Raw genomic sequence first — 27,828 nt, forward strand, 5'->3', positions numbered from 1 at the left:
GGAGCTCAGATTCAAATCAGCCAGTAGCCTAACCTATAGCCTACTGCCGTGGTCAGGTGATCCATAGTCATTATATGCTAGGCTACTAGATCTTTGACTACATTGGGAAGCTGTATAAACAGCGTCTGCCTGTTGATTTCGGTTAATAGTCTGCCAATATGGTCAGGGCCTCACATTCTTTGTTAAATTGCTCCACCTTGTGGAAAATAGAGATTTTACACTCTAAAGCTTCCTAGACACCCAGATAGTAGCGTCTAGATAATATTGCAAACAGAAGGAGTCTCTACCCGTTAGAACTCAGACATTAACTTGACCTGTTGCTTTTGTGGCTCCACCAAGTCTGGACCACACCATATCAGCTCCTTATACATGCATTCCCTGTTTGTCTTAATGCACTTCCGTTTACAGCTTCATCCAATGAGGGCAGGGTTTCAAAAAACAAGATTAATCTAATTCTAATAAAAAAATAAATCTCCTTTATACAGTCAGGAAGCACAACATGATCAGACATACTCTCCAGGAAAGGGGGGGGGGGGGGGGGGGGGGTCAATATCTGAGTAGGAGTTTGTGCAAGCCAAGTCAATGTCAAGACATGTCTGAACTTACAATTTCCCATTTCACAAATAACATTGTTTGTGTTTGTCTACACCTGCCCTATTGATAAGGCATGGGTTGAGAAATACTGAACACATTCTTTATCCCTTACTACCCCCTTGTGAGATCACTTTGTACATTTGTTTAGGTATGCAACAGTATACAGAGGAAAACGCTATTCATGTTCTCTGCTTTAGGCACTTTGATGTGAAGCTAGGGGAGGGGTTACAGGGACACATGCCTTTGGTGTGAGAGACCCAGGTTCAGTTCCACTGTGACACATCCGCCAAATTGTCCCTTAGCAAGACACTTAACCCTTAGTTGCTCCAGAGGCATGTGACTTCTGACATATAGCAATTGTAAACTGCTTTGGATAAAAGAGTCAGCAAAATGAATGGGAATGTAATGAGGCTCAAAGTCATGACATGCTTTATATTTTTCAAAACACAAAAATACCCACTTTTCACTTGGATTAACTGTTTTTGTAACAGTCAGCCCTGATACAGCGACAGCATTTATTTGCTGAACAGGAAACCCCACAAAACAAATATATAGAGATCATTGTACACAAGTCACCCTTTTGTCATTTGAATAAAAGTAAACAAACGTGTAAAATCCAATACCTTTATTCAGTTTGTGCAAGTTGTACAACAGATGACTTTCCATCTACTCGGAAAGATACAACAATTTACACAACTCTGGCTAGGTCTTTTTTATTTGTGTAATTCTGAAATGGTAACATCCAATCACAACACTAATCAGGTTATATGGAACATATGGCTTTGAATCATCTACACAGTGAAGGGGGACAGAGACGACGGTTCAACAATCGCACACAATTTTTTTTTGTTTTGTTTTTTAAATCATCTCAGATCACATTGAGTGAGAAAGAAATACATCTTTTTAAAACTTTTATCTGCTGTATTAGATTGAAACATCATTGCTTAGTATTAAAGTTGCATTCAACAGAAGCAACATCTCTTGCACTTGGTCCATATTATCTTTTTATGTGGCTTTGACACTGGCAACAAAAACATTGTATGACTAAAACTTTCCATTTAAAATATGTTAATAGGAAAAAGGAAATCAAAGCATGAATTAAAGGGACAAAAGCTTTCCTTTCTAAAAAGAACTGTAATTTCTTACGGCAACAAAACCTAGCATACGTAGAATCTTAAGTTGCTCCTGCATTTCATTATGTCACATCTTGTGGCAGGTAACAAAATGCTAGAACACAAAAAGAGACATCGTGCTTGTTAAGGCAAAGTATAACACTCTGCAAAGGGAGGTTTGTCGTGTTGTAGGGACAGATCAAACGTGAATTCAAACGCACTCCAGTTGTTGCTATAAGAATTGCAGCGATGCATCAGGTTTAAAATTGTTCCTCTGAACAGAACTTGTGCTGGTTTTACAAGTAACCAGTCCACTCTGCAGAATATCAAAAGCAAAAGACCAACAATTGTGAGGTCAGTGCGGGAAGCATCAGCATCAACTGAAAATAAGCGCAAACTAAGCATTCCTCATGTGAACATTCTAGTGATTTTTACAACAAAACACACACTTTTGCTAGATAGCATTTTAAAACTCATGCAATATGTGCCCCATGGCCTCAAACAGAAATTATTTCACACTATGTTCTCTGGCTGCACAATGTGGAGAAGAATATAGAAGAACAAAAGAGGAAAATCGGTCAACTTCTTTAAACATCAACACCCAAGCACAAAAAAGGTACTTAAAATTGCAGGGTGCACACTAAGAATGTGCAACACAACAGCTGAATCCTGGACGTCCGTGTGGGTTGTCCATCTAGAAAAGAAAAAAAAAAAAAAGTTGCATGAGTAAAGAATTAGATTCGTTTTCAGATAATGTTTATTTTGTTCAAGGTTGGTATTAAATGTGCAGAGGCTGAGTAGCCCACAGTAAGGTTTTAATTTTAAGAACTTCACAGATTCACGCACCTCTTTCAGCTTCTAGTTGGAATTCCTTTGCCTCACATTCTTGTCTTTGTGATTTGCATTAGAATTGCTCTTCCTGAAAGACAGAGTAAACATGAGTTGTGTAAAAACACAAACAAAAAAAAATCCCACATCTTTAGTGACAATCAAGGTACTGAGCTGATGACTCTACTTACAAAGGAGCAGATCCTGAGTCGTCATCTGGGCCGCAGTAAATGATTGATAAAAGAAAGGCAAACAAAAACAAGAGTCAGTTGACAGCATGTTACATGTCTGCAATTGGTGTGAGCAGTACATGCCCCCCCCAGATAATGGTAGCAAATGTTAGAACATGACATCCTCTGCAACATGATTCTGATGATCAAATCCAACTAAAAATGAACTGAAGCATGCCCGCCTGTTGCATTTCTGACAATGAAGGATACAACAAAATCCTTTATAGAGCAATCCCACACATAATCATTGTTTGTGTTGTATTAAAACATATATTGCTAAAAGTCACCTAATGGATAGCTGACTTTAGTAAATCTGCAACAACATTTGAAACATTTTTGTACACCATCCAGAGTCACCCCTTAGCATCACAGAGGCTCATGCAATACAAGCAAAGGACACAAAAACACTGCCGTGGCTGTATTAAATTGTAACTCCGGTATTTTATAACGTCTGTGTGTCTATGTGAGTAATGGGGACAATATTTTATTCATTCTTTAATTTGTTTTGAGCGAGCGTGCTGCTGTTGGAAGCAGAGAATTGCACACCCTCAAAGTACCTCCAGTAAAGTGCTTGTTTTTGCAACAGACAGGCTCAGATTGTTATTACAAGTGTCTGACAACATTGTGGAAACATTAACCCTACCGAGATAAACCTTTGCATTTAACCAGAAACAGTTGCTATGTCCAAAGCAACCCACTCTGACAAAAACATCATCTCAACTTGTAGAACAAGGGTGTTTGCTGATCTACCACTGCCTCGACCGGTTAGTTGGTTTGTGGTATTGTATGAATTTGGTGTGTTTGTTTTGTTGTGTGCTTGTTTTTAAGTCATACAATGACAACCTAACTGGTCGAGGCAGCAGAAGACCAGGGAGGTAAAATTACTGATGCCGTCAAGGGAGTCTGGTAATTTTGAGAGCAAAATAGCAACCTTTTGGTTCACACACACACACACACACACACACACACACACACACACACACAAAAAAAAAGGGATCTTACACTTAAAATTAACAAAAATAAAAAAAAGGTCTGATCATTTCCGCTGATGTCAGATTCTTATAACAATCTGAGCCGGTCAGTGGAAAAAACCAAGCCTTTTAGTGGATGTACCTTGAGGGTGCGCAACAGCCCCCAAGGATTACTTTGTAGCCCTATTTCACTGCTGCTGACTGCAGCAGGCTCCCCTAATATTTGACCAATTTTAAAAACACATTGTCCCCATTAGTCACAGACACAAAACATAGGGAAATAGGGTTGAGGTTGAAAAATACCGAAGTTAGCCTTTAAGATACAAAAAACAAAAGTAAACATCTTTTAACTGGCAGAGCTGACACACAACCTGGCAATGTATAGTGGCAGTATTCACACCAGAGCAAGACCATGTATTCACAGGGTAAAGGCAAGAGTAGGCTAATCTGTGTGGCCGAATGGTGGATGAGACAAATGTAAATGTACTGGTCTTAAGAGGGTTGCCTAACCCTTATCATGCATAAAGTACAAGATGCAGAAAGCATGCAGACAGAATGCTGAAACCTCTCACTTTTCAACCTATCCAATTTCATGTCAAACCATTACACTAGCTTATGGGTCTCATTTGACTCTTTCATTGGCTCAAACACACAATTTAAAAAAACAAACAAAAAAAACACCACGACCAATAAAGGCAGTGGAAAGGAAATATTTTAAAGTTTGCTGATTGCAGGGCCAGTGAAAGAGTGACCAAATCTTTGAGCGCATTCCTCTTAGAAGTGGCGACTATGAAAGCAGTTCATTCAGACTCCCATAGCTTTTTCCACGCCGTCATCTCAACTCAACCACTTCAGTCTGACATGCAGTTTTGTCCACTTACCAAAATGCAAAATCAGCAGCGAACAGAGAAGTAAAAATGTAAATAATAAAAAAATAATAATAATAGTTTCTATCACAGATAGTTTACACAGAGGCCGACGCCAACACCTGATCTATATATATCAAAAATGTAAAATAATAAACACAACCAAAAGACAATAAAGGGTTCACATTGAATGCATGCAACTATAGTCTACACATCACCTAAAGAGGGTTTGCCTTAATGGTCTCCAACTTGCCACTGGGGGACACTAAATCTTCAACTTACAGAACAGTAACCACTTCTGTTGGAAGCTTCTTTATGTTCTTTTAGCCACACTTTACAACAGGGGACAGAAAAGGTCATATATCTGTGCCATATCTACCTTCAAAAAGGTCTGTATTTTTACTTTGATGGATATTTTCACAGCCACTCAGGAAGCAAACTATTGATATGATATTTTCCTCCAACTAAACCCCGTGCAATTAGTAAAATAGCAAAATGGCCAGTAATGCCTTGTGCAGACTACACGACTTTCCGCACCGGCCGATGGCCGTGCCGTTCACACTACACAACTTGCTTTCTTGTAAGGGGAGTCTTGAAGTCGCTGTCGCGTTCACACTAGGTGACTGACTAGTGACGGGGGGGGGGTCACACACACTACGCGAGCTGACAAGAACTGTCACCCGACAGTGGTCTCCAAACCACGCTTCGTCAAGTAAAATGTGAAATGACACGAACCTACACACGAAACAGCTGTCGTTTGTTACTATAAAGAAAAATTAAAGCTGCAAGCAGCGTTGGGCGGGCCCTTGCACTTGTAGCGCGTCCGCGTTGCACATTCTGGAGCTCTGCCGGTGCGGCTGTGAATTTGCTACGTCGGTTCCGACGCCGCATGAAGGTGTTATATGTCACTTTCTGTGTCCCCTATGTGGAGCTACATAGCGCTTGCCGCTATGAATATAAATCTGTATTGGCGTGTAGATGTCTGCGGGGTGGGAGAGTTATCAAGCACAAAAAGTTTGGTTCAGATGTGATCATGTACACTGAAGTTACAACAACTTCCTGTTTCATGGCGAATCATCTACGCCACAGACACGCCCATAGCACAAATTTTCATCATCAATGCCTTTAGAAGGCACAGCAGAAATTTGACGTCGATCCGACTAAATCCCTAGGAGGAGTTCGTTAAAGTACGAAGTGTGTAAATCATCCAAAAATGTTGAGTTTAGGGTATGGGTTCTTGAGGCTTTTTTGTGCGTTTTTATATGATACATGTCCCCAGAAAATTTCGTGCATGTAGGTTGAACGTGAACGAGGGGCTAATTTTTTCCCCAATTTTCTAGGTGGCGCTAGCGAGTCATTGCGAAACCCATAAAATACGAAATTTTTCACCACTTCTGACATGTGTGCAAAGTTTGGTGAGTTTGAGTATGTTTAGGCCCCCAAAATTGAGCCTACTGTGCAGAAAAAAAATAAAAATAATAATAATATATATATATATCTCTATCTATACAAATTCAATAGGGACCTCGCACGGTTCGTGCTCAGGCCCTAAATATGGGTGAAAGAATGGATTAGCACACGCAGCTAGCAGGGATTGTCTGAGCTACAGAGAGAGCTGGATGTGAGTAAAAGTGTTTTGCGGTGAAAAAGCAGCTACCAGCTGTCTGCTCTCACTGGCTGGATGTGGAAGTCCAGTCGGCCGATTCTTCCAGATATTTAGCATGCTAGATATCTGCCGATCGACCGCTGATTTACTCCCGATCACAGCCTGACTGTCGCCGAGCTTGCCTAGTGGCAAATTGGGCTAAAAAAAATCATGTAGTGTGAACTAGGCTTAAGTTTTGGAATTCACCGACCACTGACAAATGTAATTCATAGCGCTAATCGGCTGTTTAGATCGAACACAGCACCGTGTTAATAAAGGGGACAGCACTGGTGACCTAGTGTTGCTTCAGGTGAGAAGATTAAATACGATCTAAGAGGCCCAGTAATACACTTTATAGTACTGTGAGTAAAGCTGTTTTAACTGTGGTATGTCATCACCTCACCTTATGTTTTGATGTAAACAAACTAAAAACACAGAATGCGGCAATTCACAGCAACAAAATATAAAAGGAATGTGACTTGCACATATTTGCCTGCCAAATCCAGTGTTCTGCCAGACGATTAACTTATTTGACCCACAGTTTTGTTTTTCCTGAACCCTCCAACACTGTGTTAAGACAGTGGTGTAATTGAAATAATTAAGAGGGCAGCATTTTATCATGTAGCGATAATGTCGCTCTGAAAAATGCCATTAGAGTTTTTGTAGTGATTTAATGTAGTTTTGGAGGCAGTGTGGGTACGTACCGTCGTTGACCTCATCAGGCTTTCTCCTCTTTTCATAGATGAAGATGATGGTCACCAGGATGATGACCTCAGCCACAATGCCAAGGAAGGGCCACAGAGCAGCCAAGCGACTGCGGACACGCAGGTGGATCTTGTCGTTGGACATGCCAAGTTCATTTGTTGCAAAGCATATGTAGTCCCCGATGTCGTTTTCAATGCTCAGGTCATTAATGGTTAGAGTGGTCTTGTTGAGGGTGCTCTGGATCTCATATTTGTCGCTAGAGCCGTTCATGATAGGCTGAGGGTTTTTTTAAAGCAACAAGTTAAGTAATGCAAATGGCAAGAAAAGTCTGATTATTTCACTTTACAAATGAATCATTTGCAACTAAAAGCATCAAAAAATTTAATGTGACCAAAATTGTTTAGGTTCACGTACTCTGGTTTAGAACTGCAGACAAAAAAAACATATCCAGAATCAATTAAAGATAATTAAGATTACAACTTGGAACACTTACCACTTGGATGCCATCTTTAACTTTGACCCATCCCCAGTCAGTGGGCAGTGGATACCCGTGGCTCACACAGACCATCACACCTTTGTCCTTCTCATTGCCATGCTCAGAGTGTTTGTAGGCAGAAACATGGGCAATTGCTACAGCAGGAGATGAAAGTTTGTTAATTCATAAAATTGCCTTTAATCATTTATCCTGGATCAAAAGGCACCTTCAAGTAAGAAACCTGAAACCAAGAACTTCTGGAATTTCCAGAGCTACTTTCACAATAACACTTTTGTTCCATTGATTTGCACGATCAATTTTGTTTTAACATTCCTTTGATGTAAAACTTAAATTTCATTCAGTTGCCTTAATGGAGAACTCAACAACAGCACAGAGAGAAAACGCATTAGATAAGATCAGAGCTCATGGTGTCTTACATTAAAGCTCAATGACATTTGTATTCCAAGTAAATCAACAGTTTAAGGACAGGACCACCAGCAGAGCACAAGCATCATCTTAAATAATAACAGCACTTATCTGTTAAAAATAACACATCACATGCTGCTTCCTGGAAAATGGCTGCTTGCACTGAATCTCTCTCTCTCAATTGTTTTTTTTCTACATTTGCAACCATGGTAGTTAAATTCCAATGTAAATAGGGACATCTGTAGTAATCATGCATAAACTTACTTTTGACTTCAATTGTCTGCTTCACCTCTGGCTCAGTCAGGAACACACATTCATACTTTCCACCAGAAGTGTATGTGATCTTGTCCAAACTACGGAAAGAAATAGAAATCAGGTATTTTTCTCCGCAGACCTACAGTAGCATATAGTAGGTGGTGACATCTAACAGATTCTATTGAAGCACATTAATGACTTCATGATTAATTAGCTAAGTGGAAAACTAATCATTCATTCATCATCATTAAATAAGTAGAAACTTCACAACAGAACCAAGGGCCAGGGGTAAAAATAATAAAGCTGCTTGTCCATGCAACACATATTTCAAATTTCCCCTGGTAATCACAATCCCACTTTTGTTTGGTGCCGTTGTCCCGTACAGTCCTGCCTGCTCTCTAATGGGGAATTAAGGTCAGGGGAAGTGAGCACACTGCTAGGGGCGCTTATCCCGGCTGCAAAGACTACCGGCAAAGCTGCACGGTCCATCTCTCTGCTAATCAAGAGCAGTGAATGCCTGAATGGCTCCCCTAGCTCTGCTGCTAATGGAGGCAGCCAGGGAGACGTTGAGATAGCGAGAGGGGGAGGGATGACAGAAGAGGAAATACACAAAGTGCTATGATGAGAACATTAGAGGATGAAGATGGCTATTGACTGTGGTAACAGCCAAAAAGGGACAGCATAAGGATCAGAGTTAAGGACAAAAGAAGGGAAGAAATAAAAGGCTGAGAAATGATTTAATGTCTTCAAAAAAATCAATGATGCTCAGGCTTTCAGCCCAATAGACATCCAAAACTGGGCTTGCCATTATCTTGTATGCTTCACTCACGCAGTACTATGAAACGGTGAACTGCACAGTTGCCCAAAATATAAACAGGTATCTCAGGGCAAAAAAAAAAAACCCAAACATGGCTGGACATGGCTACTTACCGAAGGACTGTGAATGGACTGGCCAGAGTAGACTTGGAATTTTCAATGAGTTTGCCATTGTGCGTCCAGTGGGAGCCCTTGATGGGAAGGTTGGACTCTGTCAAGTTACAGCTGAGGACTGCAGAGGTCTGGTTGCTGACCTCGGAGGGTTCAGTAATGATGTTTGGGGCTTCATGTAAACAGAGAGGGAAAACGTTATCCTAAAATTTCAGCTTATAGGCATTACACAACATATTTTTTGCAGGTTTAGACAGTGCTGCCCCACAAAAGGCAAAATGCAGTAGCTACATATTTACTTAAAATTTAGTGTATAACCAGTATCTGACATCTGTTTTAATCTATAAAAAAAAATAAAATAGTGCCACAGAAATGTGTAATTTACCTGCAATAGCTATTAAAACTTGCAAATGGTCAAAAAAGGTAGCATCTGTGCTTTGGCTATGTGTTGCAACCCAGGCTACAGTTACTGCAGTTGAAATTACATTGTCTCAACACTCAACAGTTGTCTTTACAAAAATAACTGTTTTGTTGGAACAAAATGTCATAGGGCATGTGATGTGGATGACAGTACTATGCCCTGTGCTCACACTCACTGCCGAGCAAAGAAATAAGATAGGCAGGATAGAAGAAGAGGTCAACTATGAGATCACAGCAGTGTTTCTCGGTTCTTCTTCCTACTGTCGCCAGGGTGTAAATATTTTGGGCTAAAACAGGTAATTTTTTTGCGGAGACACTGGTTGAGTGTTAAGTGGTCAAGCGGAAATCAAGGAATTACCAACAAAGTCCTTCGCATTTTCCTTCAACTTACCAAATTTGAGAAGGAAAACAAATACATTTTCCCAAATTAGAGCAAGAAAACAGTTTGACACAAGTCCTGAACAAATTCACAGAATAGGTGGAAACAGTTCCCCTAAATAGGAAGATCTGTCCCACCAACAGTAGTATTAAAGGGGGAGCAATAGGAGTACTGGAAATCTAGTAGATACAGTAGTCTACAACAAGGTCATGGGGAAAAGATATTTTCATACATGCAGAAGAAGCAACAAGAAGGGGATGACAAATTGGCTTCACTGCCAATCACATGATAAATGTAATAATGAAGTGTTTTTTGCTTCAATCGGGAGAAGAAACTGACCAATTCTTCCAATCTGACAAAATAATAATACTGGACCACAAGGCAGAAAGATACCCCATGGCTGACAATTTTTATTAATCAGTTGCCATCTTCTGTGCCTACAGTTCAGTAGGCCGTAAGCCACAGGAATGGTCTACTAGCATAGACAAAAAGGGGCATTGCCAATGTTAGTATCAATTAAGGAAACTGCAAGCAAAAGAAATATCTACCAAGAAGCAATACTAATGAAGTAATCTGACACCCCTTTTTTGCTTTTCTCTAAATGTTTGTTCAATTTTTCTGCAGGAGCCATTTGCAAATTTCCAACCTTATGACCAGTATTATATAAGAAAACATCCTAATGGTACTTAAGCCTTGAAACAGAAAAAAAAAGGCATCAGATTGAAGACATGTGTGTCACGCAATACAGGATTAGGGCGTGGCTGAGCCAAACCTTATGACCAGGTTTATATTCTACTACAGGACAACCGCGGAGCTTTTGGGGAGAGGAGAGGGAAAGTGTATACTGGGTAAAGCAGGATGGAAAGGGTTCTGAACAGGGAAGCATGGGAGTTGAGTGTAACAGGAGCTTGAATGTCCAGGACTTCACTAATGAGGAGAGAACAGCCAAGCTGCTACTCCTCATGCTTCCTCTGCCACTCACGTTCGATCACAATAATGTTTGCCTGCGAGCGGATCCACTTGATTTTTGGCGTCTTCTTCAGTTCATTGCGGTCAGGGTCGTTGGAAGCGCGGCACTCGTACGTGCCCGAGTCGTTGAAGGTGAGGCTAGTGAGGTGAATGGTGCTAGTGGCATGTGCTATGTATGTGGCATTTATCTGGACACGGTCATCCCGCGCCCCGTCAAAGAGCTGGGTGAGGGTCTCGTTGGGCTCTTCACCCTCTACAAACCACCACTGCACCTCGGGGATGGGGTTCCCTATCACCTCACAATGCAGCTCTGCGGTGTCGCCGATCAGCTTCATCTGAGACAGGGGAGACTTGATAAAACCCGCTGAGCACCATTTACAGTCAGCCCAGCAGACAGTGATTGAGAAATTTTTGAACGTGGTGGGTTCAAAGCAAGCCAGGTGATTTCATGGATTGGTGATAAAAGGCAGTGATGGAAGAAAGACAAGCAAAAAAGGAAAAAGAAAGAAAAAGAAACAAAGTTAATAAAACAAATGAAATGGAAATATGAAAGTAAGCACACAGAAGAAAGAAAAAAAAAGAAAAAAAAAAAAAAAAGCATAGATCAGAGCAACATTTCCAGTACTCTGACCCATTACGAGGAATATAAGAAATGCAACATAAAATAAAAAGGCAATTAGGGATGACCCGTGCCGACCTGACAGCGCAGCATCCACCCATACACGCGATATAAACAATGTTACTCTAATACAGCTGCCTTGCAATAAATCCTACCTTCATGAAGGTTATAATGTTTCATTTCTTGGTCAAACTATCATTTTGGAGGCAGTAATTTGAGCTGTGGTTGTAATGTACTGCATTACACAGGTGTATTTTGTCTACCCCATTTATACCAATTAGAGTAGACTAGAAACATTTGTGTGATGCTCTCTGCAATCTATGGGCGTTTGTTCCATTTAAAGGTTTTAAAGGCTCAGTATTAGCAATTATGCAATAATAAATGTTGAGAGTGGCAAAAAAGCTTCATCATCCCTAAAGGCAGTTAAAGCATAAAGACAAAACAACAACACCACAACATTAAAAGCATCAAAGAGCATTCACATGAAATCAAAAAACAATGTGCAATGAATGAAACATGGAGAGGAAAAAAAAAAAATAATAAAAAAGCAGATGAGGTTGAAATGAAACATTTCACATAATTAAATCAAGAAGTCTATGAAAGCCTTAGGACATGCAAAAAGCACTTTGGGCGAGTGTCTTTTGTCAGCTGTACCTTGTGTCACCCAACACTGGTTCGGGTGTTAAAAAAAAGGCACACAAGCCTATTTTTCAGAACATTCTGCCGGTGATTTAATGCAGCTTAAGCACATGACCTTAGCGTACGTGGAAGTCAACACGGTCAGTCCCCACTGAGTGGCAAATCTGAACATTCAGCATATGTCTTAGATGCATTAACATGGGAATAATACTGAAAACACTTATTTTAGCTGTTGCACAGTTGACCGTACCAAACAGATTTAGAAATGAATACATGCATTCTTTTGAATGACATGATCAAATTGAATTTTTTCACAAAATTATTGACAGAAAAGAATATAGTCTGACATGCCTGTGAGTTTGATTGGGCTGTCAAAGAAACTTATTTTCTGTCTGTCTTATTTTCTGTCTAGTCTTTAATGTTCACAAACCACTGTATTGTGTCATTTAAAAATCACTGATAGATTTACTTCTTAGATATTTGTTTCCTTCTCTGTATCGCAGCTCTCCACATTGATAAAAGGGCAGGGCAGATCTGTTTGGCTACTCACAGGTGGTCGGGGGGGGGGGGGGGGGGTGTCTCTAAACTTAGGAGGTGGGTCCAGGGAAGAACAACATTCTCACACTACCGCCCAAGCACAGCAAGCTTGTTCTTTTCCTCCCAGAAAAATCCTAAACTAGCACAAAGCAGAACAAAACCAGGGCGCGGGCCAGGGTAACAAGAAAAACAGCAGCACAAAAAAAAATAGTTTAATCCTTGATTTCAAACTGTCAACTTCTGTTTTTTTTGTTTTTTTTAACGTCCCCCCCCCCAAAAAAAAAAAAAAAAAAAAAAACACGCATATCCATTTTCTACATGAAAATATCCTTCATTGTGTGTTAAAGATGAATTTTTCAGAATACTTTCAACCAAAACTGTTCAAAGATATCAACTAAAGACAAAGCAGGCAGACTTGTGAACTGGTCAACAAGAGCCTCAGTTGATACACGTACAATATCATGTAACGTAGCTAAGTGGCTCCCCCAACTTTCCCAAAGGTCACCTTGTAGAACATGCTGTATAAAAGTTCAACTTAAATATAGTCCAGGCCCCAGCTACAATTAGATGTAAACCACATGAAGCCTGACTAGTCACAGTCTATAGCTGGTCAACAAGCCAAGTGGCCTGAACAATGCAAAAACAAATAAAATCGGGTGGTGACCAGAACCGACCGGTTTTCTGCTTGATCCGCCATGACCAGTGACTGGGCCGATCAGTCTCACATATCTGATCCTGTCCCATTTAAACACACAGTGGCATAGACAGTAACAGCCTATTGTCACAGCCATATACACGCTAAAACGTGTCGTTGGCATGGAAGTTCTTCAGTGATTGAGACTGTGTGGGCAAGCAAATTGCGAGTTTTGTGTCAGACTTGGGCCCAGATATATTTCTGGCTTCCCATTTTAGCACTTTGCACAGAGAGACAGAAACCAAGAGAGAGGGGTTTGAGAAAAATGATTTAATAGTCAGTGTTTTATTATGAACAAACAACTGATGGACTCATGAAGAATAACCAATGCTTATTAATAATAATTTAAAAAAAGAAAGAAATCCCTTACAATGTGTGTGTATGCTGTCAAAGTATAGTTCTTAAAAATAAAAACAAAATTAGTAGGTCTAACTTTAAAATAATTGGTGCATCTCTAATAATTTTAACAAAAGACTAAAATTTTAAATATTTGATATGCGATAACATGAGAAAAAAAAAAGTGAATGGGAGAGCATATAAACCCCAACTATGGGGATACATGCTTTATCTTCGTGGAAAGTTTAGTTTTCCATTCAACCAGCTGGTTGAAAATTAACAAATCAAGTTGAAATTTACTCAGCCTTTTGAAAAGATAAAAACTGTATAACAGACTAAACAGTGTAATCCTCCACTTTCAACATTGTGTAACAAAGTATATTGAAATGGTAATACTAAACCATAGTGCTAAACAGGAAAGGCTAATATAAAAAGGTAACGTCCTTTCTAATAGAAGATGGACGTTGATGGTTCCAACATGTCTTTGTGGAGTGCACTAATCAAAAAGCCCACTTTGTCTAATGTAATCATTCAGCTGTTGACACATTTGTCACCACCGCAACCCCAAAAAAACAAAACCTGTCACTGTCAGTGCTACTATTACAGGCTCTAATCATAAAAAGGATAATTTAAGTGAGCGCAGGTTAAGCAGCTGGGATCTCAAAATGGTGGTCAATAACAAAATGAGTCTGTATTCAGCACCATTTACCAAATGACTGGGACAAAACATCAGGCACTTAAAAAAATAGGGGGGGGGGGCTTTTCCTGTCTTTCCTACCACTCTACCTCATAACCCACTTTTCATGCCAATGTTAAGCTAGAGATGAAGCTGAAACTCAGGGGAAATCTAATTTTACTCTACTCCAGAGCAGTCATTACCAAAGCAGGAAACATCGAGTGGCATGAGGGCTTCTTGTAAGTGTTTGACTAACGTGCACATAACATTCATAACAAACAAAGCCTAGTTGCTTGTACAAACTCTGCAAAATCAAAGTTTGTCCGTTTTACCTTTTAGGAAACCATACCAAATTAAAGGTCCATAGTTTTACATTATCATCGTCAGTGCATGTACTTTCCTCTCTCTCTTAACTGACTTGAGACAAAATACTGACTTTGGGTTCTTTTTGTTTTTTTAGTATACTTAAATGACTGCACCTTTCTAGTGTTAAAACTCAAGGATATAGCTATTAATGTCACAAACAAAACAAGACATTAAAATCCTGACATGACTGAATACAGTGACAACTTAATCATTCACCTACATGTGCATTTTATATCACGTGCGGACTATCAGTCCTCTACATGTACATTTTGTATTGTGTGGATTATCAGTCCACTATGTGTACATTTTGTATCAAGTGCGGACTATTATGTTTTTTTAAACTACTTACAAGCTCATTGGGGTAATCATTCTTAGACATTTAAAGCAAAGCAATATTTGTAAGGTAGCTTTATAATAAAAATAAAATACTGCTATAAATTGTGTTGTCCACAGAGACAAAATAAGAAATTAAAAGTATCTATGAATATTGCTCACACCTAGGTGCATCAGAGATTTGACTAAAGAAATACGTGTCATTACGTCGGTTTCTTGCCATAATTGCTGTTGGTAATGTTGACATGCAAATCACGTGACACACCCAGCAAATAATTGCCTAGAATCAATGAATACATTGTAGCTCTCAGTCGAATAACGTTTGTCAGTGGCGACCCAGGTGGACAAACTGATAGGAAGCAGAAAGGTTGGTGGCAGGTCATTAAGTGACCACCAAGAAGAGGACTGCTTTATCAACATTTTAATAGCAAATGTAACATTTATACAATCAAAGGCTCAAAAAACAGTATTGGGACTGTATCACGTTGACTGGGCCTGCTGGCTCACTGAATCAAAAGCAAAGTTGACCGTTTAATCAACAGAAAATATAGAAGAGGGGGATGCTGGCATAACATTACACGTCAGGGCTCCGGCTCCTATTAAGCTGTAATTAAAGATTTACAAAAGGAATAATATTATTTCACCCTTAGTGATTTTGGAAAACGTGGCCCAGGTCAGTGAAAACGACAGTTAAATAACGTTGACTAGTTACTAATTGATAGCATCACTTCATATCTTAGGGATAATCTAAAAAGGTACACAAATGTGAGTCATTTAACGTCCATACAGAAAACAGGTTACTGAACCACCATACATTTTAGATTAGCGTTAGGGCTCATGTGACCCATTGTATTTGCTAACGTTTGGCAAATACCAAAATGCCTTTCTGTGAAACAGTGAGGGACAAGAGGTCTCGAAAAAATACATGAGTTACAACGTGAACTGCCGTTTATCGTTAACTTCAGTAACAAAACAGCTGGTTAATCGTCTAAAAAGGATTTTGCGACTGCAAATTAGCTAACGTTACAGTTGTCGTTAGCAACACTATAATGTTGATATGCGAGTATCCCACGAACGCTAGATAAAGGGTTTTAAATTCTGTATTAATAGCAGCTGCAAATAGTATTCGAGACCAAAAAAAATTAACATTAACAAAGCAGGAATCGGATGAACGTTTTGATTGTTCGAAATAAGGGCAAAGTCTAACGTTAACGTTACATCTTCAACCCAACATGGCTGACACAAAATTCTTACCTGTGGAGGCACTGGCTCGCCAACAGCTCAACAGAAGGGCACTGACAGCCCACAGTAACTTCATGATTGGTAATTTAGTATTTACTAAATCGTCGAATAAACGCAATTTTACACTACAGCGGGCTGAGTCTCCTTCCTCCTTTCCGTGTGAACTTCCAGCGAAATGTAAGCGCTGAATGTTTCACTGTGGCGCCGATCAAGCTGGTCGTCCTCTAGTTGCAACTCACGCATACGCCCTGATCAGCACGTACTTATGACGCATTGTTTAGGGGCGTGGTCACGTCGCCATTTAAACTTGTTTAATAATCATGTTCTTACTTAATTTGGGCAAAACCATAGACTGCATGGGCAAACCGTAACGTTATAATAGACTCAGTTTAATATTTCATGAGAAACACACGCACACTTGTCAAGTGGTGATTTGTTGCCATACCCACGGATGATTGTTTTAAAGAAACATTCTTTATTCCTTATCATTCCTTTATATTTTGTTATTTTTATATTTATACAAATCCTCTCCCCCTGTAATGTGTTTGGACAACACAAATCCGGAGTTATGCACAATAATTGTCACATTGTTTTATTTTTATTTCACAGTTTGATCAATATTTTATAACTCGCATCTGTTTATTCCATATTTATATATTTTTAAATCCATTTATGTCAACTGTACGTTTACATCTATGTCTAGTACCTAATCACCATAGCAAATTCCTCATACATGTAAAATACTAATTGGCAATAAAGCTCTTTTGGATTCTGAAGAATGTCTCAAAAAAGTATATAGGACTGAAGTCTGTTGCATATTCACAGGACTAACACGTATGTCAGCCATTTAAATAGTGTCAAAAGGAAAATCACCCAGTGTGCTGTTAGAGCATACACTGCCAAAAGTGTAAGGAAATGTCTTGTACTAATACTTTCTTAATCAGGTAATCCAAGGGCCAAGAAGAAATTCATTCATCAGCACACCATAAAAATCGAGGCAGTGTTGGGAGTGATCAGTAACCATATGGATCACAGCTGGAGGCCAGACTTTAATCCTGTTAAAATTCAGACTACTCCATGTCAACATTAAACAAGAGTAAATGTATGGAAGTATGTTACAAAGTCCCCAAATCCAGATATGCCATACTGATGTTTCTGAAAAGAGCAAAGGTGCTGCCAACATACCGAACATCTATTTAAATGTTTTCACATTGTCACAAGATATTGTGTGTAGGATTCAACTTCATACTCACAATGTTAAAGAGCTAAAATGGTAGCTCTACACATTGAATCTGTAGTAACTACATATTAAAACAGCTTGCCATATAGCAAGGTACACCATGTATGCAGCGTTACCCACAAAGGAAACAATAAGCTGTGAATATGAATTAACAATTTCACATTGTAAAGTCAAACTCATGGCCATAAGCCAAGCATATGGTCGTCTAGCTAGACAAACGTTCTGTCCTCAACAATCCCCTCAGATTAAAAAGCCTTTGAACCTAAACCCCAGAGGAGAAATGAGGTACAATGTAGAGGAAACACACCCATGTGGATAACAATAAAAGGAAGCAGAATGTATTGGTTTATTGATAACATTTAATAGGCAAGTACCCTGTCGGAAGATTTAATATGGACTGTTTACTATCTGCAGATCAGGCCTTACTTTGAAAGTACAAAACAATCTCAAAAGTGTATTATGCAATGAAATCACTTGCAGCAGAGTTCGCTAAGGATGTTATTGTGCCCTGGTTGATAATCGGTCATTCTAAGAGCCTATAACTTGTCTGTTTACCAATTTTCTTTTTTTAACCATACCATTATCATCTTCATTTGGCAAAGAAGTGATATTTTATGTGCTCAATGCTTATTTGTTTTACCAATTAACTAATTTGAACATTTCCTCCTTGTTTTTACTCCATCCCATCTAGCATCTAACCCCAGCACCACTAAGTGTGCAGCAAAACAAAACAGAATTTGCCCCAGTGGTGTTCTGATATAATTTAAACACATTTGTCCTTGAAACAAGCTCAGTTTTACAATGGAGTTCTTTAAGTCCGTTTTATGACTGCTGTTGCTCATGATTAGACCTTCAAAGACTATTTATACACAAGTTGGGAATCCTTATAATGAATTGTGAGCGGCAGCACCCGATCATCTTTATTTTCATATCAGTTCATTTTCTTGGACACAATCATAATGCAAATCAATTCTTGTTCAACTGGCAACTTTAGAAAATATCTAAAATTGACCTTGTAGTTAAAATGCACAAATGCAGTGAGCAGTGTTTAAGCTGATTCACATTTCAAGCTTGCAGATAAAACTTTAAAAATCCTTACACATGTAGTTTAGCAATGACTATCCTCATCATTATCCAAACAGCAAAAATTACTGCAATTTGACGTTTCATTTTAAGTGCAAAAAAATGGGACCTGTGTAGTTTCAGATAATCTTAAAACAGTAAGTGGATCTTGACAGTAAAATAATTCCCTAATTCCACAAACTATTGTTATTCAGTTTTGACAACTTAAAGAATCAAATGTAATATCTGTCCTAACCATGAAGACACAAGTGCACACTTGAACAATGCATTATAGTGCACTTTGGGTCATTTCATCTGAGATATGAATACTACTTGTAAAAAGGAGTAACTGTACGCTTGTTTTTTTACTTGAGTGGCAAAAGCAGTTGATTTTAAATCATACAAGTCTGGAGATAAAAAAAATAATAATAATAAACTGTCTTGTTGTCCCGAGTCTTCTACCTTTGGATTCCTTTGTTTTCTCTTCCTGTATGATGTGATTCAGAGCCCCATGAAGTTCCCGTGCTTCTCCACATCCTTCCTGATAGAAGCTGCACTCCAGGCCTCCGCCCTCCCCTTTGTTCAGATTCCCGATGAAGGTGGGAGCAACAGGACGGGCAGAAATACATGGACCTCGCGTATCACTTACCCCTGAATCAGGCTTGAGTGCTCCTGGTGAGATGCGCTCAGGTCTCGACCCTACAGCGGGGAAAGACTAGAGGTCACCGCTCTGAAGTACAGCAGCCTACGAGCTATAAACAGCTCATAGAGTCATAAGGACAAATGATTCTCTATGAGTTATCAGTGGAGTTCTCGTTGCTGGTCGAACTTGAGGACTGAGGGGTAGAGGAAGACGATGAGGAGGAAGAGGACGAGGTAAAGTTCATCCCTGACAGTTCTGGAGGGTTCATTGCTGTGTTCTGTCCACTCAAGCTTTTCCTGCACACTGGACAAGTGTCATGCTGGAGAAAAAGAGTGGTAAAAATATGAAGCTGTGTCAATGTGTACCTCATTACCACATCGTGATTATTTAAGTGGGAAGTGCATTAGATTTGCTCATGTCTTATACCTGTTCCAGCCAGGGGACTATGCAATCATTGTGGAACATGTGATTGCATGGGAGCTGCCTCACATTTTCTCCAACACTGTAATCGTCTTTACACACTGGACATTCCAGTCCTGAAGCTGAAAGACATAACATGTTCAAAATGTAAAATTTGATCTGTCAGGTGGTTTTTGGATGGACAAAATTGCTGCAAAATTTAAAATGAGATGAACAGCTTTTTAAGAGAGGGTTGGATGCTGTTCTGTTGGTCTGACTTTCCTTTAGCTATGCAAAGTCGCAGCTGGATAACCAGCTTTCTAAAAGCAATTAACTAGGATAATTATAAAACCACCCGATTTGTTTTTTTGTTTTAGGCTACTTGAGTTATTAACTCAAAACTGAAGCCAAAATGGCATTAAAAGTCATAATAGTATTCAACCATCTGTTGTAAGGAAAATGACACTGTCCAAGTTTGCAAATAATACAGCCTATCTATCAATATTTTTTTTAACTTACCAACATGCTCATCTGTAATTTGTACTGTAGGAAGACTTTTTATTTTATCTCTATCAGCAGGTGGGGGTCCTGTGTTCTCAAACTGGTTCAGTAACTAAAGATGAGAGAGAAAAAAAGATTAGAAAAGAAATTAAATGTTATATTTATGTATGTAAATATAAACAAAAATCCTACTATTTTGAATAAGCACAAGGTTTCTTAAAAATACCTGAGTTATAATTGCATCTAGTCCATTAGCACCCCAGGCATAATCCATAGGATTTGAGTGAAGAACACCCCTTTAAAAAAATAATTAAACATTAGAATGGTTAAGAAGCACATTTTGTTAAGAATTTGTTTACTGATTAACTTTAGCTCTCTTTCAGAGACTTACCAGGGTCCAACACCAATATTTGGCATTGCAGTAGGTGCAATTATTCCATTCACTAGTTGCTGAATGATTCTACAAAAAAGAACACACAGCTATGATACAGATGTAATGAGGGAGAAATTAAACTGTGTCGCTATGAGATGAGTATTTAAATTAGCTCAAGCACAAGAGGGATCTGGGTCACAAACTATTCTCCTCACCCCTCTAGTGTGGGAACTCCCTCGTGTCTCCCTGCTTGTCGTCTTGAACCATGACGACTTCTCGGTTGCCTGGCACCATATCGTTGCCGTGATGCCGTTTCTCTTTCCCGCCTGTTTTCAGCATCCCGGTTGTCCTCTGTTCCCAGTCCAGCCCCGAAATCAAAGCGGTCGTCAAAGACACCCAGGGCAAACTGGCCATAGCCGGAAGGGAATGTAAACAAGTGCTGGTCCACATTCTGGGATCAAAACAAAACAAACAGGTGAAAGGACACTGAAAAACTGGGTGCTGTAATCTTGATGGTAGAAACCAGAGAAGCTTTGTGATTTCTATATTCATCAGCAACTACTTATGGTCAATACAACACACCTAAAGCTTTGAGAGTTCTGTTGACTGTCTGGTCAAATTTCAACCCGATGGAAATGCAGTGTTGGGCAAGTTACATCTAAGCTACTTTTAAATTTTTTAAAATTTTATAGTTAGGTTATATACACTCACACACACAGTAAAGGCCTAGTTTATATTGAACTAACTTCATTCCAAAGTAGCAATAGAAAAAATAAACAGTGTGTGTGTGTGCGAGAGAGCTAAATCAGACACACAGAAACCATTGTTGTTTGTATAAAGTAACTTAATTATCACATTATTATTATATCTTTTTTATTGTTTGTATGTGAATTTGTGCTCTGGCAACATCGCAACCTAAACCTTCATGGCAATGGGCAGGCGAGCGAGCGAGCAAGAAATCTCTCATCTCATTGAAACAAGTTTCTGCCACTACATAGTGGCATACATACTACATAGCTATTTGATTCAGAAAATAGCGACGCTACTGACAAATGTAGTTAAACTAGTAACGGCGCTACTTGTAGCGACGCTACTGCCCAACACTGTGGAAATGTTGAATTTCCCTTTTTACTGAGATAACAGCAGGGCCGGGGGATATGACCAAAAATGTTATCATGATTAAAAACATTTCATACCATTCAATAATTATCATGATAAATGTCTAATTATTCCTTTCAAGTTTGAAGGCTGATTTTTGTTCCTGAGAGAAAATTGAATAAACCAGATGGTTAATTGTGTGGTTTTATTCTTCAGAGACAGAATGAACAAATACTTCATGCCAAACAGTTGAACATTCAAAACAATTATGATAAAAGCTTTTTCCAAAAGCTATGATTAGTGAAACTTTTTTCAGTCCCTTTTCCTCAACAAAATAAATATCCTAAGAGAGAACTTGAGTGCTAAATTGTAATTTTCAAATGAATTAAATCAAACATTTATTGACAATATATTGAACATTTGTCATATTGTTATTGAGGAAAATTAACGCGATAATTATCATTATTGTTTTATTGCCCAGTCCTAGGTAACAGTATCATCAAAGCCACAGTATTTGTCAGTAAAAAGTCCTCCTACAAAACATACAAAATTTACATATCAAATTTAGGATATTTCTTATATTTGGGCAAAGTTAAAACAGCCCAATCCAATTCAATGTAGCACTACGATAAAGAGTGACACTGTGGTTGGTTGCAAAAGCAGAAGTGGAAACCCCAAGATGACTTCCACCATTTCCAGTACAAAAATCAGCAAAAAACATCAGCGGAAACAATTTTAGGAAATTCTAACAATGTTTTGCAACAGTGTAGTAGGACAGAGAGATGTGATGTAGAAAAGAATAGGTTAGAAACCTCAAATGGTGTTTGGTTCTGAGGCCCGCTCGAGATGGTAGATGTGGAGCCATTGTCAGCACTAAACGGGGGGGGGGGGAAAGGTGACAAAGTTATGTCTCGACTTAGTAATATTAACAAGTTATTCCACCATACATCATAGTTTCCACCACTCTACTTTAACAGTTGTTATGATATCATGTTTTTCTGTGTCCTGTTTCTTTCCCTTGTCCTCGCCGCTCCCCCTTCTGATTTCACATGTGAAATGTAGCGGCTGTGCTCCCAGTATTACCTGTACCCTCTTGAAATTCCATGATTATAGTTACAGGAATAAAAGACGGTAATACAACATTAAGCTGACCAAGGAAAAGAGAGATATCCATGCTATTGTTGTCGAGCTCTGCCCAAAGTTAATTTTCCTTTATTAAAGGGTCACACAGAAAACCGCAACTCTGCTCTGCAGCTTTACAATGGCATCTATTAGCACAAGCGACTAAGCGCTTCACATCAACACATATAATCTAAATAACTTTTTTGAGAGTCAAAACAACAGTAAATGTTTAGTTGTCACCTATACAATCATTCATATGATAAATTATTGTACAGAGGCAAAGATGGCATCATGTTGATTGTTGGCAAAGAGATCCGGTCAATCTTTTGTTGCTAGCCCTTACAGGTGCTTGTGTAAAACTGAGTGCTTTTATCCTAAATGTCAGAACCTTTATGTTGGTGAGTGACAAACCTATGAAGATAAGATAAACATTTTTAAAAATGAATATACTTTACAGAGACTATTTTATACACACCTTCTCTCCTCCAGAAGCTCCTCAATAAACCCTGACTCACACCTTGGACATGTGTAATCCTGTAAACAAACAAAAGCAGTACAAACCAGCACATTACAGTAATCATATCAAGCTCAACAATCTATTTTATACAGTCGCTGACATTTCAATTAATCACGTCTCATTTAAACCAGTGATTTTGTTTTCTTTTTGTTACTTGCACTGCCTATTAGTGTGGTGATGGTGTTGCTGGACAGTGAAATAAAGAAGACAGAAGATGATAATCATTTTTCATATGACTAAACCTAAGATCCATAGAATAGTGTGAAGCGTCTGGTGGCGTGCTGTTGGGCAAGCCTACTTGTCCGATTTATTGTGGCATTACATCAACAAATTTGGTGACATTGCAAATGATCTCTACTGGAACACCAATCTGACCAATGGAGCTCACTAGAGGATGCTCAGAAGATTGAAGTGAGCAAGCCCTCGCACCCAATCCTGTTGGGACACCGTTGAAAGTATCCTGACCATTGTGGAAATATCTGGTATAGAAACTGTCATCTGTAAGTCCATTCAGCAAAACACAGAGGACAGCTGAGAAGCTCAACTTGGTTTCTTGCCCCTCTATTCAGGACATCTACTGGTAGAGATTTTTAGGAAAAAGCCTCCAGGTAGTGGACAGCACAGCATCAAACTCAACCATCAGAATAAGCAGCAGTTTCTTTAACATTTTTAACACCTTAGAGCAACAAACATAATTTTTTACATATACCTATACATAGAATTCATTGGTTTTTATACCCTGATCCTGATGCAAATCAGCTGTATTTGCTATGGGTGAAATGACAAAATAAAGTTAAGCTTAAAACTAATACACAGGCTATTCAAAACAATAAAATTGCAGGTGCACCGCTGTATGAGGTGTTAATGCGACCACAGGTCATTACCAGCAACCTACAGAAAACTGTGGCCGATCTTTTACATTGTAAAGGGCACATTTTCACGTCTGTGACAGATCATTCTAGCCTGTGACCGGCATGTCACTTGTGAACCTTTCTGAATGGCACAACAAGAAAAGGACGTAGTGGCATTGTTGCCTCATTCACAGAAGTGATTATTAATCCAGTACGTAAAGTCTTAAGGCAGACTAGTGTGAACAGCGTTTCATTAATTAAAGAAATAACGTTACATGCAGTCGATAATTAGACGCGATCCCAGCGTTACAGTTAACGTTGTTGCTAGTCAATAACGTTATACCGTTAGCTACTGCTATAGAACAGTAAGGCTAATATGCCTCGCAAATCCACAACCATGAACACATGATCCAGGCAAACGTTGCTACAAATTATGCAAGAAGGGTAGCAGTATTCTGCGTATAATGACTAAGCAGTTCGTGTTTGTATTCTGATGGATCCACTACTTAGATAACACGCACTGGGTAGTCTTAGCGAGATAAACGGGACCTCGTAGCAGCCTGCTAATACTGTTAGCATGCTAACTGTTGGCCCCGTCGCTACAACGAATTCTACAAAAGTAACAACAACACTACTGTGGTTTTAATGTGTCCAACTGTCTCTATATTACTTTCTGTCTGTGGTACTTACGGGAAGCCGAGGACTAATCTCTGCTGAGCATCTGTGACAAAAGAACAGGCTGGGCCATGGAGGAGCTTCAGCCATCTTTAGCCACTAAACCAGACTGGGAAGGACTACGGAGCCCCGAAAAGGTCAACGTTAACCTCCTAGAAAATACGGCGACAATGTGATTGAAAGGACTGCGCTGCATAGATACCATTCAAATGTAGTACTGCTCATGAGGAAAGGTGATGTTCACCTTGACTAGAAAATAAAAGAGTGGAACATTACTGGATGTATGATAGACAAGCTGTTATATATTATATACACATTAACATTAATGTGGATTTTTAGTGGACATTATATTTCAATAATTTGTTTTACAATAGGTGTACACATAAGGAACAACTAGCTTATTCAACAGTAAAGAGTTGAATTATTAACTTATTTGTATTTTACAACCACTAACACTTGGGTGTGTTATAAAGTATAGCCACATGGTGGTGCTTTTGTGTATCAAGTGTTGAAGCGTGTCTCTGTATTTCACATTGTGGTAAGGGACTGAGGAGGATACAATAATCTCTTGGTAAGTTTCCATTGGAATTTATGAGATCTTCAGTCAGGTTATTATATGGTGGGAAAACCAGGTTAAGGTGTCATAAAGTCATACTCGTGTAGTACCGGTAAATGTAATACCCCCCCCAACATATCTGTATCATGTATTACCCATAGACAGCATCAACCACACTGTGTCTCTGCTGAACTCATGTCGGATCCCTGCAGGTTCAGGGCCCCCCTGCTCTCTCTGTTCACATGAAAACCAGAGATGTGTTTTTGCAATCTGGCATTGCACTGTATTTATTTTGACACATGTTACTTTTCCATTGGATTCCTGTCAACTACCTCTTCAGCCCAACAGGCATACTTTAAGTGTTTAAAAGTTGTGGAGCATCTGTTTTTTTGAGCAACACATCTTGTCAAAGGTGGATTTTTTATTTTGTCCTTGATTACTTGACAGTAGTTGTTGGAATAATTTAGTCAAGTGTCAAATCTAAGACATAAAACAGTAAATAAGTAGCCTCTCACATGGGAAAGATATTGTCTCCTTTTATGTGAACACAGCCAAATTCTTGTTGGCGGCTATCTGGCAGCACTGAGATAGCAGTGAAGGTCTCCCAGAGATCATTTAGTTACATAAGAACTGGAGGAGATGGTGATTTATTTTATTTTCAGGTCTGTGTGTATTTTTGTAAATTAGTTGTAAATTAAAATTTACATTAAGGTATCCTTAATGTAATTTTCCGTGACTGCAGATTGACGGCTGTAAAGATGCCACACAAGTCTGGAGTATTTCTTGTGCTTGGCACCACGTGTTGAGAGTAAGTAGGCCTGGAAGTTCCCATCCAACTGCCCATCAGCCAATCACATCTCTCAAGCCGTCTGGCCTGATCTTTATTTACAAATGTTTGAGGAGAGTAGCCCTGGATGCACCCTGCTCCTATGATGTTTTATGGGTGTACTGTTTTGAATAAAAAATACATTGTAAGGGCATAGCCATGTCATATCCATGTCATATCCATATTGTTTCTAATACCAGCCACACAGCTAACATGCTGTAAACGGTAAAACAACTGCAAAATTTCTGTTACATAACGGCTTCATTTCCCAGCGTGGCAAGCATAACATAGATATGATTAGTTATAATAAGACTGGATTTTTCCTCACAGCAAAGCTCACAGTGTAACCTAGTTAGGTCCTAATGTCCTCTCTAGGCCGGCATTGTGTCTGATCTGCCCATGTGGGAGCAGGAAAGACACGGCTGTCCCATGGGCTGAGATTAGAGAGGGTCTGATAGCACTGAGGTTTGCTATGTCTGCCTGGCTGAGGTAAGCTATTGTCTCTCTGTGCCCAGTGCGTCACCGCCATCCCAGTCAAATGCTCATTGTAGCTATGCAATCTGGGGAGTGAGTGACTTTGGGTCAGAGACAGGTCATGTGAGAAGCAGAAAACAAGACACTCTACCAGACAGAGGGACCTTCCATATCATGTAGTTTTAGGTCACTACTATTCTGGATTTGGAATATATATATAAATATAAACCACACTGCTTTTGAGAAAGCAGACACATTTTAGATGTTTTCTTGCTGTGATGTGTATTAAACACATCCTGTAAACCACTGCAAGGGGTGGAAGTAACTAATTGTGTCTCTTCCTGCCACTGTGATTAAGTAGCTTTTAGACTGCATGTGCATGTGTTTGCACATGCACACCTACATCCACGTACAGTAATAATTGTTGTTTTCTCAGCCTACTTTTTACAGTTTAATTTCTATTGCACTCTTAAGAGGCAATAGTGTTGCAGCCAAGGCAGCAGACAGATATGCTGCAAGGGACACTGCTGCTTTTGTCACTCTGTAGAGTTTTTCCAGACACTCCAGCCGGGATTGCCCCACACAGTCCCTCTGGGCCCCCCGAATCACACGCACACACACACACACACACATACACACACACACACAGACCCACATACTCAGCAATAACAGCCGCCTGCTGGAACTTCCTGGGCCTCTTAGTCATGCGTCACTTGTTTTCAGTCCCACCCATCGAAGACTGTGTCTCTCCCTTCAGACTGTCTGAGGCCATGTGTCACAAGAGCTGTGCATTAGACACACAAACACATGCACACACAGATCCCTGGACAAAAAGCAAGTAGGCTGTAACAGTCAACATTAGTGATCGACATAGCTACCTTTAAAATAATAAACCCAACATGTATGTACACATATTTGAATCACAGCAGGTAGCCACTCTGTTCTGTACAGTGTTTTTCTGCTCTGCTTGTGTTCCAGAACAAAATCCCTCGGTACTACATTGGTACATAAACGTTTGGGATTACATCACTGGGCAGCTAACAAAATATAGATGTTGCTAGAGGAACATATGTGTACAATTAGCAACTTAGTTTCACCCGCCTTTGTTGTAGTGTAATGTTTAATGTTTCAGCAGAGTTTGACTTTATCTTCTTTTTCTGACCCATTGCTTCATGAGATTGTAGCAGTCTGTCCTAATCATGAGCAGTGGTGGATCCACAAGTTTGGTCCAGACTGAAATATCTCGA

General features: G+C 39.4%; 2 protein-coding genes across 2 annotated transcripts; both read right to left on the reverse strand.

Annotated features, from left to right (window-relative positions):
- Positions 1–1,204: 1,204 nt before the first annotated feature.
- bsg (basigin) lies at positions 1,205–16,482 on the reverse strand. The gene is made up of 8 exons (XM_038716233.1): positions 16,257–16,482; positions 9,038–9,206; positions 8,117–8,205; positions 7,445–7,581; positions 6,951–7,227; positions 2,726–2,750; positions 2,553–2,625; positions 1,205–2,400 (listed from the first exon to the last, which is right to left on the reverse strand). Exons 1-7 carry the CDS (start codon positions 16,318–16,320, stop codon positions 2,565–2,567), a joined length of 822 nt encoding a protein of 273 aa, XP_038572161.1. The 5' UTR covers positions 16,321–16,482; the 3' UTR covers positions 1,205–2,400; positions 2,553–2,564.
- Positions 16,483–17,808: 1,326 nt separating this feature from the next.
- Positions 17,809–24,888, reverse strand: LOC119900914 (E3 ubiquitin-protein ligase RNF126-like). The gene is made up of 9 exons (XM_038716234.1): positions 24,741–24,888; positions 23,158–23,216; positions 22,373–22,433; positions 20,678–20,913; positions 20,481–20,549; positions 20,316–20,385; positions 20,108–20,201; positions 19,616–19,731; positions 17,809–19,508 (listed from the first exon to the last, which is right to left on the reverse strand). Exons 1-9 carry the CDS (start codon positions 24,813–24,815, stop codon positions 19,338–19,340), a joined length of 951 nt encoding a protein of 316 aa, XP_038572162.1. The 5' UTR covers positions 24,816–24,888; the 3' UTR covers positions 17,809–19,337.
- Between the last annotated feature and the right edge of the window lie 2,940 nt (positions 24,889–27,828).

Source organism: Micropterus salmoides, unplaced genomic scaffold (assembly GCF_014851395.1).
Source record: "Micropterus salmoides isolate LMB-PRFRI ecotype aquatic unplaced genomic scaffold, ASM1485139v1 Ms_hic_scaffold_13, whole genome shotgun sequence".
Taxonomy (NCBI): Eukaryota; Metazoa; Chordata; class Actinopteri; order Centrarchiformes; family Centrarchidae; genus Micropterus; species Micropterus salmoides.